The sequence below is a fragment of the Anopheles coluzzii genome, chromosome 2 (assembly GCF_943734685.1).
Source record: "Anopheles coluzzii chromosome 2, AcolN3, whole genome shotgun sequence".
In the NCBI taxonomy this organism is placed as follows: domain Eukaryota; kingdom Metazoa; phylum Arthropoda; class Insecta; order Diptera; family Culicidae; genus Anopheles; species Anopheles coluzzii.
In genome coordinates, this window is record NC_064670.1 from 39,133,886 (window position 1) to 39,149,077 (window position 15,192).

The 15,192-nt window shown below is 45.7% G+C and overlaps 1 protein-coding gene across 2 annotated transcripts; it reads left to right on the forward strand.

The window, feature by feature from the left end:
- The first annotated feature begins 6,876 nt into the window (after nt 1-6,876).
- Nucleotides 6,877-13,953, forward strand: LOC120951278 (L-threonine ammonia-lyase). Of its 2 annotated transcripts, none has more exons than XM_040369880.2 (9): nt 6,877-6,971; nt 9,041-9,321; nt 9,434-9,601; nt 9,961-10,077; nt 10,224-10,460; nt 10,633-10,925; nt 11,069-11,161; nt 11,408-11,537; nt 13,626-13,953. In XM_040369880.2, exons 2-9 carry the CDS (start codon nt 9,055-9,057, stop codon nt 13,740-13,742), a joined length of 1,422 nt encoding a protein of 473 aa, XP_040225814.2. In that variant the 5' UTR covers nt 6,877-6,971; nt 9,041-9,054; the 3' UTR covers nt 13,743-13,953. The 2 variants fall into 2 exon arrangements, with proteins under 2 accessions (XP_040225814.2, XP_040225813.2); XM_040369879.2 differs by lacking the exon at nt 6,877-6,971 and adding an exon at nt 7,028-7,498.
- Nucleotides 13,954-15,192: the final 1,239 nt, after the last annotated feature.

The following is a 15,192-nucleotide window of genomic DNA, read 5'->3' on the forward strand; positions in this document are numbered from 1 at the left end:
TCCGGAGGTCGGATCACGTTGCTGGGATGCCGCACTGCTCGATAAGCGATAAGGTCAAATGACAGTCAAAACCATTCAATAACTGGTTCGGAAAGAAATATGATTAAACCTACCGCCCGACTGTGCGAGGCTGGTAAGCCGCCGGTTATGGATAGCTCCGGCCACTCAGCCGGCAAGCGCCCAGAGTTCTCCGGAGGAAGGGCTCTCGAATGAACTGGACCCGCTCATGCATGGCAAGCACTCTCGCTCCCGTCCGTTCGTTCAGGCAGTCGGGCGAGGTATTCGGCGTTCAAATGGCAGAAAAAAGCTGCAGAGAAAAACTGCGTTCGAAAGCAAAAAGGAAAAAAAAAGTGTAAAAAAACGTGAGAAAAACGGGAAATGGCCTTAAGGGGTGGTGAAAAGGCAAATAAAAAAAAAAAAAAAAAAAAAACAAAAAATGAAATCCACCCTGATCCACAAGTAAGATGGTTGCATGGCCTGCCGACCGAGCACAGCAGGACGCGCGTGTATGGTCCAACAAAGAGCCTAATAACATCATCATATCGTATCGGATGTGTTGCGAGACAGACGTGAAGATGATTGTGTTAGCATAAAAACATGGAGCGTAATGAAATGTATAGCCGCGAGACATCCACCGCGTGCCAGAGCCGTCGAGTGTGGTAGATGTTTACGCAAAAAAATGTTGGGGTAAACGTGGACGTGGAAGAGCTTTGCACACCTTGGCTTAATTCTAAAGTAATTGAAGTGCTTTCGAAACAATGAATAGACTCGTACTACTACTTATGTATTTAAATGAAAACTGTAACACTGCATATTGCGTATTACGCTCTGTTACTGTCTCCATAAAGCTTCGTGCTTAGTGCAATTTCCTGAAAAATGAAATGTATTACACCTACAATACGTTTTGAAGCCACTCTCTGCACTTCTCGGAAGTATCACCTATCTTTCCAGCACATTGAAGCCAATTCCATACAAAAAATCCCATCGCTCACGATTGAAACGATTGGTAATTGAGCAATTTAAGATCCAATTCCATTCTCGCTTTCCATCAATCGTTTTCATCCAGAATGATTTTCACCTTTTCGGTAGCTGAAATGCTGATGTAATGGCACAAATCGAAAGCTACCATCACGCAGCGCATGATAGCAAACGGTTTTTACTCTATCGAGATCTTTCATACGGTTACGGTGCACGAGCGAAACTGAAGCAGAGCTCGCAGGTTCATCATTTCTTTTCCATTTTCCTTCACTTCTCTCGCTATTCAGCGGAAGCAATTGGTCGACAAGATTGTTTGCACATTAAATGATGCCTTTTCAACCGACGGTGCCGGCCGTTGTCGTTATTGTCACAAATTTTTAATCCAGCGCTGCGGCCGGTCTTATCACAAATATAAATGGAAAATCGCTCGTACAAACCACCGCGCAGCCACCGTGCTTTATCTCGAACTAGAAAGAAAAGAAACACCAACTGCAGAGCTGGGCGTGGTATGGTGCAGTAGATGACGAAGAAGAAGAAGAAAAACAACACGTTTTATTGATTTGTTCAGGGAATGAAATAGAAATCGTAATTTCAAAGACAGCTCTGACCAGGCACAATTGAAGGCCAGCGGTATTGTTTGGTAAAATTGTGATGGAGGCTCACAAAACACAAACGGAAGCAATTTGACTGATTTGAAATGTTGCGTTCAGTATTCTCTGACAGATGGATTTGGTTGACAGATTGTTAATTAAGTTTTTAATGTACACAACACTGTACTGTGGAAAACACAAAATGAATGTTACAGAAATAAGTAGCGGCTGAGTTTATTGGTGAACCTCGTTAATTTTCAATCATTGACCTATTGGTAAAAGTATAAAAATAAAATAGCTGTTTCAGCATACCACTAATGAAGGTAAATCAGTTATGAATCGTAAATCGGATATAAATTACCTTCGCTATGACAAATTAAAAGTAATGACGCCGTTTATGCTCATGCTGTTAACTGTTTTCTTATCTATTCCGATCGATTGTTTGAATGTGAAATGATTGCAACAATTCCCTTAATTTACGGCCTCCTAGAGTGCTTCATAGGCTAGACTATCGGTGGTAAATTGTTTCGTGCTTATCAGGATAATTTGTGTGTCGTAGAGGAAGCACGATGTGTTTTAAAATTCAATAAATTAAAAAAACAATGCAATTTAACTCAAACAAACATATTTGATGCATTTAAAAGAATGATTAAAAAATCCTTTTTTAACTCAGGTCAAACTTGTTTTTTTTTTAATATCGGACGATGTTTTTGTTTTGATATTCTAAAGTCTATTGTGTAAGTACAATGTAAATGCAACTTTTGTTTTTCACAATGAAAATGGTACTACCTTTGTCATTTCCATAACATGTATACATGTTTATCGAGCACAGCAATTGAAAGGCTCTATTCGGTTGCTTTTGCTTGTTAAACATTCAAAGTGCTCATGTGCAATGATGTATTGATATGATCGCCCCGTTGTTTTATAATGACCTCTCATTAACCTTGTGTGATGATTAGAATCACTGTTTTATGAAAGCATTTCCAGCGGCCATCGATGTCGTTGGTCCACTCAGCGGGCCTTCTGCGCTGCACAGCGGTCGCAGGAAAGAAGCGACCTTATTCGATCATGTTTGAAATGGTTGTTTGTTGTGCGATTGTTATCGCTTCACAAAATATTCTCTCTCAACGCGCGTAAGAGGCAGGCCCCGTTGCGCCATCTCACCTCCAATTCCATACCCACAACAACTTGCTAGCGCATCGCAGCCTGCATACCGCTTGCTACAGCATTAATGATGAGGCTGAGCAAATATTTTGCCTTCAATTATCATTGATTAAAGCTTCACTGTTGATTCTGGTATGAAATGATTGGCCGAAGAAGGGAGCTCGTTCGATTATTATAGATGTGTTATGAGGTTTTTGTTGCTGTTGTGGTGGTGGTTGTTGTTATTTTGTACGTGTGCTTCTCCCGTTTGCCCGTAAGCGAACGCATGAACCGTGATGCAGGAAGCAAACATGATCAATCCGCACACTGCCAACGCACATGGTGTTTACGTAGAGCATTTTTTTGTTGTGCTCGTTCCCTAGATGCTAGCACGAAACCGTTGGCAAAATGTGCAGAACTGCAACAATGGCCCGCACCTGTCGTACCGGGCAGTTGCCAAATTTTCTTTCCAGAAAGTATATGTGTACGTATGTGTGCCGGAGTGTGGTTGCGGCACTACCCACTTATGACAGTGGTTATGCTGTTATATCACTGTGTGCGTTTGTGTGCGTATGTTTGTGACAAAAATTATGAAAAAGCCTTTTAGGCACGATCGGTTGGCACTGCCGGTTGCCGTTTTCGGTTGGAGCGAACGCACTCTCAGCAAGATACGACCCGTCGCATCCTTCGTCCACGGAAGGCATGCAGAACGACCGAAGCATTATGAGGGTGAAAAACTAATCTGCTCGTTTTTTTTTCTTTCTTTTACGCAAAGCACCCATCATACGGCGAGCTAGAACGTAACAGGAATCGTTTTGATTTCTAGCCGCTAGGATCGGTCGTTCAAGCTGTGCAGAGAGAGAGAGAGAAAGAGCGTGAACCGTGGAGAAACGGAAACGGTAAAATAGCATCAAAGATAGTGCCTCCGACGCAAACTGCTGGTCAGTGAAGTGTAGTGAGGCCGGCAGACCGGCGGGCGTAGGTGATATGCTGGTGATGATAGTCGAGCACACCAACGGCAAGAGTGGCGCATCAGAGTGCTCGTGACCTCGCAGCGGTGATGTTGCTTCCTTGGCTTGGGAATGGGAAAAAAGAGATGCGAGTCTTCTACCGAACAAGAACAAGCTCCAATGTCAGCTACCGGAGATCGCATCCTCAGACAGTGCAGAGGCCAGAGACAATGCACGAAAGCTAACGTCGCAGCCAGCTCGACGGTCCCTTCCGTTGGCCTTCACTGGTGGAAATTTTAGGCATCCCGTTGCCCGTAGTGCAAACTTCTCCTGCAAACCTTGGATCGATACCCAAAGCGGGACACTTTCTTCTACACTTTTCTACACGGTACGTCCCACTGTCCGCTCTTCTTCCCGCGTAGGATCTTTTGTGTGTGGACTTCGTAGCGAAGAATATCAATAGAGGTATCGCCTGTAGGACGTGTAGCTGGCGTGCCGGCGTATCGCTGTACGATACGATGCTTGCCGTCTCGGTAGACATGCCTTCCGGGGAGTTTTGTTTGCTGTGAACCGACACAGCTGCGCGATTAAAAACGATGATAAAATGCACAATTATTAGATGAAATTATCCGATTCGCCTTGGCCTTGGCCCCTTGGCGTGCGGGGTACGATCGACGCCCGTGGACGGCAAAATTAGCCCATATTGAACGCGTAAGAACAAAAAAGCAACTGTGGTAGGAGCAGCAAAAGAAAAAAAAATCAAGCACAAATATTAGCACAAACTAACACCGGTGGACATTTTGTGACGATGGTTTGCTATCTGGACGATGGAAGATTTATCTAACCCCGAGGGGAGTTGATTTGGTGCCACCAAAATCAGACAGACACGACGAATCTGGAGGGAATAAGAGTATAGGTTTATTGTGTAGTTTTGTTCCCGGCTTTTGTTGCAATACAATTCATTATGGTTGAGCAATGCGAAGCAATTCCAGCATGCCCGACAGCGACAGCAGCCCTCATGTTATACTCTCCGGAGGTACTACAATGTATTTAATCTTCGGTTTAGCGGTGAGCACGATCGGTTTCATCACACGGGGGCAACACTTCTGGAAGGTCGACGTATCGATCTGAGTCGGTTCTGCAGTTATCTCATTTGTTTTTACGGAGGACTTTACGATAAAGAGACAGACATTAATGCGTTTTGTTAGTAAAAAACAGCAACTGTATCACGAGCAATTAAAACTTACAGCCTCATCGCCCATCGAGAGGGAGATAAACAACAACAACACAAGCACGAACGAGGTTAATCCTTTGCCACTCATGCTGATACGCTGAGTTGGACCAGAAAACTATACTTTCTGTTCGGATCTCGAAGGGCTTTTTATAGAAATCGCCAACATCTCGTGCATAGAGCGGGTCGATCACTTACAGCCCGATGCGTCGGTTGATTAGGTGAGGTTTGCAGCTACGATGCATCCACCACACAGTCGCTTATCGCGGGACGCGTGCGTATGTTTACTATCGCAAAACTTCAACAACACTTCCAACGGAAGCTTCATACTCACGCCGAAGAAATGTTGCTGGCAGCAGTTTATGAAAACTTCACAACAGACAGACAGCAAACGCCACATCGGACGGACTTCATTGCATCGCTCAGTCTGCTCAGATAAGGCTGTCGTAAGATGTGTAACTTTGAGTGAGCTGAAGCGAAAAGCGGAGCAAAGAATAAGCAGCTGCCCGTTATTTACCAGCAGCGAATGAATAATGCTTGTGATGTTTGTTTACTTCTTCGCCTTGATGCCGGTGGAGGGAGAAAGCGCGGGATGGAAATAAATTTGAAAACGGCAAAAAGCATAAAACGCACCGAACGCGTCCACAACCGTTTTGCTTTTCAGACACACACTCCGCGGGCAGAAGACGGGACGAGATTTGAATGCGAAGCGATGCGACTATTTATTTTGCGCCGGTTCAGAGTTCAGTGCAAGCAAGTAGCAGCAGCATATTTTATGGCTGTTCTTTCTTTAGCTCCTTTGCTCCCCATCGCATCGCGAGATTGTTGACGCAAACTACCTTCCGTTTGCCGTCTGCTTTATTGCGTTAGCAGCGTCAGTGCAGCGTGTGAGCGCGAGGCAGCAGTATTTCGCCCAGTTTGCCGGGTGGAATAAAACAAAAGGAATAACATTACATTCATGAGCTTAAGTAAAACATAGATCAGCTGCTGCGTTTCGTTTGAAGAGGAATGCATAATTTAGCCCCACTTCTCGGTGGCTCACACTCACAGTGGCTTAAGTTGGAACGCCCCCTGCCCCATCCACTCAGCGTTCGGTTGGTAACTGGCTTAATTTTGAGGCTAATCCATACTTAGTTGAAATGCGCGGAAAGACGCTAAGACGCCTTCAAGACACATACGAAAAAGAGAGAACAAATGTGTGTGTGTGTAGATCGTTGCCAACAGACAGCGGAATTGGTGATGTTAGATAAAAAATTCACACCTAAATGCAAAGTGGCTGTTAGCGGCGAGCGGCAAACTGAGCGGCTGCTGCGAAATGGTTAGTTGGTCGTAAAAGAAAACGATGGTAAATAATGAAAAGCAATACTGAAGCTGGCACTGTTAGTGAGATTATTGTGGTGGAAGTTTGTGTTTATCTTTTTCTCGCTCTCTTTTTCTGTACGAAATTGATGATCAATTGAGGAAATTGTTTACGAGACGTAAGTAACAACTCTGCTTCCTGCTTGTACCGTTCAACGGTTCTGGTGATTTTGGGAACTCAGGATTGCTTCGGTGTAGTCCCTTGCTCCACTCAAAACAAAAGTAAAAGCTCGCTTACGATAAGCACTAAAATGTGAGTGATGATGAGTAATAGGCGGAAGCATCACTGGGCCACCGATCGATCACCCGCTGCATCACCTTCACGGGCCGTTAGACCGGTAGACCGTGGCGATAAGCGCTCGAACATCGCAAACCTTTGCCCGCAGCTTCCCGATAGTGAAGCTGTCCCGCAATCAAAGTTCACCGTAACCGGTCGGTGTGGCGAGAAAGGCAACAGTAAACGAGCGATAACCGAGAATTGGGCTAGACACGCTACTGCAGCTGGAACCAGATGCACCCAGCACGTTGGGGGCCGCCCATTATCGCACTTTCTTTTGTGCCGTGTTTGGGCGAGCGAGAGGGCGAGAAAAAATGTATTGAATTTTGACGCCCTTTAAGCCTCGACTGTCCATCACGGGACCATGAATCGACGGGCTCAGTTGTGATGGGAATGTGCTAGTGGGCAGCGGTAGTGTCGATAGCGTTGAACAGGCGGGCAAGGTAACGGGTTCGCTACGGTTAACGACGCGTCTTGGGAGCACAAATAAACACAAACAAAATGTGACGCTAGTAGCAGTGTTCGAAATGAAGCTTGCGATCGCCTCAATTGTGAATGATGTGTCAACTTTTTGGAACTTTTAGTCACGCGATGCTAGACTTGGCACCCAACAGCCACCGAACGAGCCGGGGATAGCAACGAAAACGGCGCAAAAGGGTAGCTTATTTTGGCGCTCTTTTCGCATAGGAATGATAATCGAAGTGTGTGGTTCGATGTAGTTTGCGGCGGCGAGGGAAGAATAATTGGATCGCTTCCCCGCCCGCCCGAGTGGGTTACGTCAATGAGTGATGCTATCGACGAGTGGTGCGCGCGGATGATGCTGACGAGTGGTGTAACGCATTTGCCAGATTCGGGCTATAAAACCCGCCCGGTACGTGGGCGAAGCGAACGAATTGTGTGCGAGTCCTTGCTTGAAGAGGGTGGTGTGTGCCAATTTCGTCGTCGAGAAGACCGACAACAACCAAAAAGGGTGCGTTCGAAGTGTTGTTTGGAGAGCGATTTTCAAGAGTGATGATTGGAGAGCCCTACAGCTAAAGCTCTCGTGCAGCGGAATTTGCGTGGATTTGAAGGTTCAACAACAACAAAATGTATACATTCCCTTAAAAAGAGCAACGAAAAAAACAGAAAGTTATGTTGCAATTGTACTTGATACGTAGTGCAGTTTTGGTTTTTTTTCATAGACTTTTTTGTACTCCAGCAGTTTAATACTTATTCTGCGCTGCAGTTTCCATCGATTGCTCAAACCGTTCGGCGGTCGATAAATGTTGCACAAGTCTGCACACAAGTCTCCGGTGCCGGCGTTAGTTGTGTGCCGTTCAATAAACTACCGAATACCGAATTGATCGAGAAATCAGCGGCTAATAGAGTGGCGTGGAATGGAGCGCCATTGCCAAGTCTTTGGATGTACGGCGATATACCCACCAGGAAGCCGTGTGGACGTGTATTGAAATTCGTGTTTGCATTTCCCAAATATTTGCACGTGATTTTGCATCGCATATCCTCTCGCAGTGATTCTCCCCCCTGTGCAAGCGTGTGTATATGTGTGTGTGTATATGTGTGCTTGAATATGTGTTTGTGTTGCGGATTGAAGTGGAAATTTAGACGAATAAACTCGGCTAGTTTGTGCGCGGTGTTAAATATTCGGGCCAAAAGCAATAGTTTTGTATCAAATTGCAAATTAATAATGAGGTTGGGTAGTAAAGCGCAACGTGAGACAAAGTGAATGATATTTATCTATGCAAAAGCATAACGCAGGATGGTTGTTTGGCATCCTTTAAAGGGGCTTCCATTATTTGTTACCCTGCAGTGTGTTAAATTCTGCAAATGATGATGTTAACACTATCACAGGAATTGATTCGAGTGGGTCGAAACGCGATTGAGTTATAATGGCGCAGTTGGGATAACAAAGAAGCCCAACGATTCTCATTACGGCCATGACTGGAAGTACCAAACTCATCAACATATTCCCGGCGAGCTTTCGGGAACTCATAGGGGACCTATTTTATACTTTTCACCTCCACAAATCAACCTGTCTCTCTCTCTCTCTCTCTTGCTCTGTCTTTCTCACTGAACAAACACACATTCCTGGCTCGGATGGCGCACGGGATTGGGAACGGTTACAAAGTGTGCTTTATGGAAATTTGGAATATTAATATTTCACCTGCTGGGACACGATGAGCGGTTACACAACGCTACGGAAACAACCATTCTGTTGTCCGTTTCGTCCGGGTAGTGTATGCTTTTTTTATCTTGCTCCACGTAACATCCTCCACCGGGAGCTACGGTGTACGTCACTTCACTTTGCAGCCGTGCACTTGCTGGGCAAACGTTTACGTCTCGATTAATTTTTTATGACACCAACCGTCATCGCTGGTCCCGTTTTTCCCACGAGCCACCACCATTAAGGGATGCTGGTTGCGCAAACAGTCGTCGTTCTTTGGTTCGAGGGAGAGAACTGTTTTTTTGTTGTAGTTGTTTAATTGTTGTTACCTTGATTTAAATGTCACCGTAGATTAATCTCCCACGATGCAAGTGTCATCCGTAACGACGCAAATGGCTTCCGCGAAGCTGACAGCTCGCCCGTCGGCGGCAGAGCGGCCGACAGCAGCAGGCCAAAATGGGCACGAGGCCGGAGTGAACGGTGCACCCGCCGGCGCGCCAACAGCCGCAACGACCGAGCCGGAAATCGTCGATCCGTTTTGCAATGCGGACAATCCGCAGATAATCACCTTCCAGGACGTAACGTCCGCGGCGTTCAAAATCAGAAAAGGTGTCGAGCTGACGCCGTGCGTGGTACGTACACTCCGAGGATGGGTTTGGTCGCGCGATGTGGGCACTTTTTTCTGTAGATTTTTCACGCCTTGTTTCCTTTCCCCCTGTGCTGCTTGACTCTTGATGTTTGCAGAAATCACACTTCTCCGACCTGATCGACATGGACATCTACCTGAAGAAGGAATTTCTGCAGTTTACTGGCAGCTTCAAGGAGCGGGGAGCGCGCTACGCGTTGCTAATGCTGTCGGACGAGCAGAAAAAAACGGGCGTCATCTCGGCCTCCCTCGGGAATCATGCGCAGGTGAGTTTGCTGGTGGGTCCGGGTTGTCCCTACATGGCGTGGTGATGGGCCCGTTTCGTCAGTATTTGAATGCGAGCAGAAAAAAATTGAAAACCATTTCCAAAAGCACCACCACAGTAAGAGTGCTCACGAGCTAATGTCCCCTGGGTTGGGCAAACAAGCCATCGCTGGCCTTGGTTGGCTGATTCTGGCAGCGATTTAGCTTAGCGCACCCGGTTCCGTTTGAAAGTTATTCACCGCTGTATCGCGTGTGTCGTGTTTTTGGTTTCATTTTTTTCCCGTGTTCCCGCATCCCGCGTTGTGCTCATCCGGAAATTGAAAACAAAAAATCACAACCCACGGCATATGACGACTGGCAGGGTCTGTCCTATCACGGCTGGAAGCTGGGCATCCCGGTGACGGTCGTGATGCCGCTGAAGGCTTCGCTGATGAAAATCCAGAAATGCCGTAACTATCACGCTAATGTCGTCGTACAGGTATGTCCCTTGCATCCCCGACGGCGGGTTAACATTGTTTTGACTGCTGACTATGCCGGCTGCCTGCCTGCTGGCGTATGCTTTCTAACCCGGTACTTTCATATCATTTTCACGCATCAAAACACGCTGGCTGGCCGGCTGGACAGGGAGCGGACATGGGCGAGGCTAAAAGGATTGCACTGAAAATGGCACACGACCGGGGACTCACGTACATTAACGGGTACGACCATCCGCACATCATGTCCGGTCAGGGTACGATCGGGCTGGAGATCGTGGAGCAGGTCAGCGACATCGACGCCGTCGTGGTGCCGGTCGGTGGCGGCGGACTGATTGCCGGTGTTGCAACTGCCATCAAAAATCTCAGCCCAAATACCAAAATCATCGTAAGTTCCGATCGCTTTCGCACGATAGTTGGAATGCGCGTAAATACCGTACCCGGCCATGGGTTTGAAGCAATTCCAGCTATTGCCTAATGAAACACGGTGTGCAGAATAATTCACCCCGTTTCCGGTTGTGTTGCCATGTGTGTGCACGCGCGCGTACGCTTTCTCACAGGGTGTCGAGTCGGAGAAGTGTCCCAGCTTCACGCGAGCGCTCGAGAACAAGAGTCCAGTGTTTGTCGCGAACCAGGAAACACTAGCGGACGGGTTGGCAGTGCCGCAGGTAGGGTACAACGCGTACGCCACGACCGTGCCGCTGCTGGACAAAATGATCGTCGTGAAGGAGGAGTGGATTGCGCTGGCGATTCTGCGACTGGTCGAGCTGGAAAAGTGTGTGGTGGAGGGAGCGGGTGCCGCCGGCCTGGCAGCCATTTTGGCCGGCCATCTGGATGAATTCATTGGAAAACGGTAAGCCCGAAACTACCGATGGGATGATCCGAAGTGGGTTGTGGGGCAAAAAAAAACACACACACACACACACTAAAGCTCCGTTCTGAAACCTCCGGCCATTCACGACCCGTTTTCTCGATCTCGCTTCTCGTTTCCGGTAGAGTGGTGCTGCTAATTTGCGGAGGCAATATCGATACGACCATGTTCGGCAAATGTCTCGAGCGTGGCATGGCTGCCGAGGGCCGTTTGCAGAGGTAACGTTAACTTCTGGAGTCCCTGGGACTTTGTCGGGGTACTGCTGCTGCTTGTGCCAGTGACATAACATCCGCCTGATGCCTGATGGCAATTACCTGTGCTTTCTCTCTCTCACACACATTCTCTCTTGTTTTCTCGCTTCCGTATCTCGTTGTTTGCATTGTAATGACCTACGCCGGTTCTCGGAACGGTGGGATCCGGACTCGTACTCGCGGTCGTTTCGGGGGTGGCACAACACAACGCAGATTCACCGTCACCGTCAGCGATGGACCGGGCGGTGTAGCTAAGCTGTGCAATCTGCTCGCCAGCCTGGGCGTTTCCATCAAGGACATAATGCACGAACGTGCCTTCATTCGTGATATTCACCATGTAGAGGTAAGTGAAAGCAGCTTGTGTTTGCCGTTTTGTGTGCTGTGTGTTGTTGTTCTGGGTTTTTGGGTGTGGTCCATAGCATAAAGAACCGTTGTTTCATAGGATACGCTAGTATTGCGGTCTTTCTAGGTATTTTTAAACACCAACATTTGCGCGGGATACGCTGTACCACGAAAACAAACGACCGATATTGCAGAAATCTCTCCCGCGCTCTGCCTACCCGTTTGGCAAACTTGGGCCCCCCCAAAACAACGCACCACGATGGGCAGAGTTTGAGTTGATAGACCTGCCAAAAACAAAAGAAAGGAGGAAAAAAACACATCCGACGATGGTGGTAATGACCCGGAACATGGGGACGCTCGTTATGATTTAATTTACGGTCAATGGCCATACGTGGTCAGGCGTGGCGACGGTCCGACCCGCAGACGGCTCAGGCTGGTGGGCACGGGGTTTTGGTAGCGGCCGGAACCGTTTGTGCTGGTTTTCGCGGTCAACCAAGGCTGGCAGTACTTCGGGTGCGTCTAATATTTACCTTTCGACACAGGGTACGCTTCATTAGCGTGGAAAAGGTTTGGCGAGAACGGTCCGGATGATTGGATTTCGTGTTTTCTCTGATGTCGCTGTGGTCGGTTTTTGATTGCGTTGATTAGCGCACACTTCGGTTGCGATGAGTTTGCTTTTACCGTCTGGTGGCAGCTACTGTTTGTTGTATTGGGTGGGTGGGTGTATTTCTGGCTGTCCGTAGTGGAGTGTGTGGCAGTGTAGTAAACGTTGATTGAATGTGTATCATTTGTGAGGTATGTTTTTCTTATTAAGCTGCAATGAAACTCACCATCTTTCGAGCTAGTGAGTCGAGTGGACATATAGAATTCTGATAATTAATATTGCAATGAGTACACCGTGAGCTTGTAGCATAGGTTGTGGTGTATTGATTTGTAATGTGTAAATGTTATTATAGCCATGATGGAATTGTTGTATACATGTAAAGCACACAGTAACAAGATGTTTATTACATACTTATAAGCATTACTCAGAAAAGTGTTATCTATACCGAGGAAGATGTTGCATTAATGCATTAATTCGTAAGGTTTATTTAAGCTTTCAATTGAAATAATATCAAAACTGTTCTAAATAATTTAGAAACAATAATTATACAGGCGTCCCCGAGATACGACCTCCTCGAGTTAAGACGGTTTGATTTTGACGATCTAAAGATGGCATTGAGATTCCTCAACTATCCGATCTTGAAAATCTATATCGTGTAAACAGCTTTTAGAGTAAAATTGATACATTATCGAACATTGTTTTAAATAAAATACACGATATCATAGATTTTGACTCTCCAGCTTCGGTTATTAACTTTATATTCACAGATGTTTGACATACGACTATTTCGACTTACGCCTTGCTTTATGACATTTTTCCGGTTCCAAATACAGTCGTATCTCGGGGATCACCTGTAATGATAAATTATATTTTTTTGACAAAATCTCATATAGTTTTATTGGTTCTTAAAAGCAGATGTTTAAAAACATTGAAAAAAGTGTCATTAAGTAAAGGATGATACAGATACTTAATATTATATTGGTTCATTTTATCTTTCAAGTTTTCAGGCTTAATGATCAAAGTACATTGAGCTATTATTATTACAGTTAATAATTCAGATATTACTAAAAGCATAATTGTGTGATTGTCAGAACAAGTCAAGATACCTGCCACATTTCCTTTCAAACAAACTTTGTTGATAATTGAAACTGTGTTAAACAAATAAGTTTTATTTTGCTCAAAAATACAATGTCAGTCATGTCAGCAATTCTGCTCAGCAGATCAACTTGTTTTCTATTTCAGTGTTGGACGTGATTTAATTACATTTCTGTGGAAATGTATTATATTGAGCAGATTATATCTCCACATAAATAGCGAGATTATGTGGCTTTGTGTATTAATAAGCTATAAGAAGCTTGCATAGAAAGTTTGTTTTCTAGCTATGCTATGCGTGGATTTTACAGATCAACTTTTTATTTAAATTTTTTTGATGTTATCTTGAAAATAAATTGCCGATTTTTAATGCCTTTTGGTTATTATTTCCAGGTGAAAGTGATTTGTGAAACACGTGACTGGGAACATTCAAAGGAAATGCGCAGGGTGCTACAGGAAACGTATAGCAAAGTTCACTTCTATGACATGCCAATGGCGATCACCGAATAGAAATGAAGCGGTCCACCGTTGTCATCGTCCCGCATTCCATTCCAGACGATAAGCTGCAAATTTTCCCTCTCAACGAACGCGACTTCCGGTAGTATCCTGGTATCCTTCATCACTTCCATCGCGCTGCATGTGAACCTTACACTTGTGTGTTTTTGCACACTGTTTCCGATAGTTTCAATAAATTGACCCTGCCTTATACCGGCAAAATTGACAGCGTGTGGCACCGGTCACAATGGTAGCGTGCGTTTTATTTCTTTTCGCTATTGCCCGCATGCACTTGCCACATGCGCCACCTACACGTGTATTATTGAACTTTTTGCCGAACGTCGAATCGATGCAGTGGAGCAGGTCGCGAAGCGGTTTTATTTATGGTAATGAAAACGCAGTACGTGCATCGGCCCAGCCCATGTGCAGCATAGCGCACAGCAAGTGTTCGCAGCGACGATGGGCGTGAGTATGGTATGCACGAATGGTTGTACCTCGAAAGTGGGAGCCTGCGAACCGTGCCCTGGTATGGTTGCCATCCCACCGCACCCGCTACATGCGACCGAGAACTCAACCAGGGATTTGATTGCGAATCAACGAGCTCATACACGGTGCAACCATAAATTTTAAAATGCTTCCCTTTTCGCGTACCCGACCGCGGGCTCTAACCGGTTTAGAAGGCATTACCCATCGCGCTCATTTTCTGCTGCTCCCTTTTTCTACCTGAGTGTAACGGTCGCGCATTGCAATCAACACGAGCATCGAACGATTTGAAATAGTTGCTTCCTCGGTGCGGTACGACTGCTAACACTAGCTTCGCGAATATGAGTGTGTGTATGCGTGTGTGTATGAGTAAAACTAGCGCCGTTTGTGAGCAACAATTTTGCATTCTACAAGCCCTAGCGAACGAGCGCGCGGGTCAGAGGGATAATTTATAACGATAGCACCACTAAAACCGATCCACCTTAAACTTGTTACGGATGGTTACATGGGGCGAACGCGTACATGTAAGCTACACGATCACCGTGGTACATGAGCGCTGTTCGATGAGAGCTTAATTTTTGTACGGTTTGTGTTGGTGGGTAAGGGTGTTGTCTACATTCTACGCTGAAAAAAAGATTGCTTTTCCACAGTTTTAATACAACTGGACGTTAATGCGAATTGTATTAAACAAGAGCAACGAATTAGTTATTGTTGTAGGTAGGGATTGCTGCATTGAACAGCTATTGGGTTTCTGGGTACAACGGACCGGGCGCCTCCATCGGATAAGTAAAACATGGGACTAAAAATGTTCATTTCCTAACAATAATCCAGAAGGGTAATTTCAAACATTGACTTTTGAAGATGAACTAAATGATTCCAATTATACTTTTTTATAGGATTGTAATTATCTAACGTTTCATACTACTTTGATTTAAATATCTAAAACATATCTGGCGTCTCCTTGTTGAAAATGAAACTGTGA

Coding starts and splice junctions, on each gene's coding strand:
- LOC120951278 (XM_040369880.2), top strand. CDS start 9,055: ATGCAAGTGTCATCCGTAACGACGCAAATGGCTTCCGCGAAGCTGACA. Junction 10,078..10,223: donor ACGCTAATGTCGTCGTACAG/GTATGTCCCTTG, acceptor CCGGCTGGACAG/GGAGCGGACATGGGCGAGGC. Junction 11,538..13,625: donor GTGATATTCACCATGTAGAG/GTAAGTGAAAGC, acceptor TATTATTTCCAG/GTGAAAGTGATTTGTGAAAC.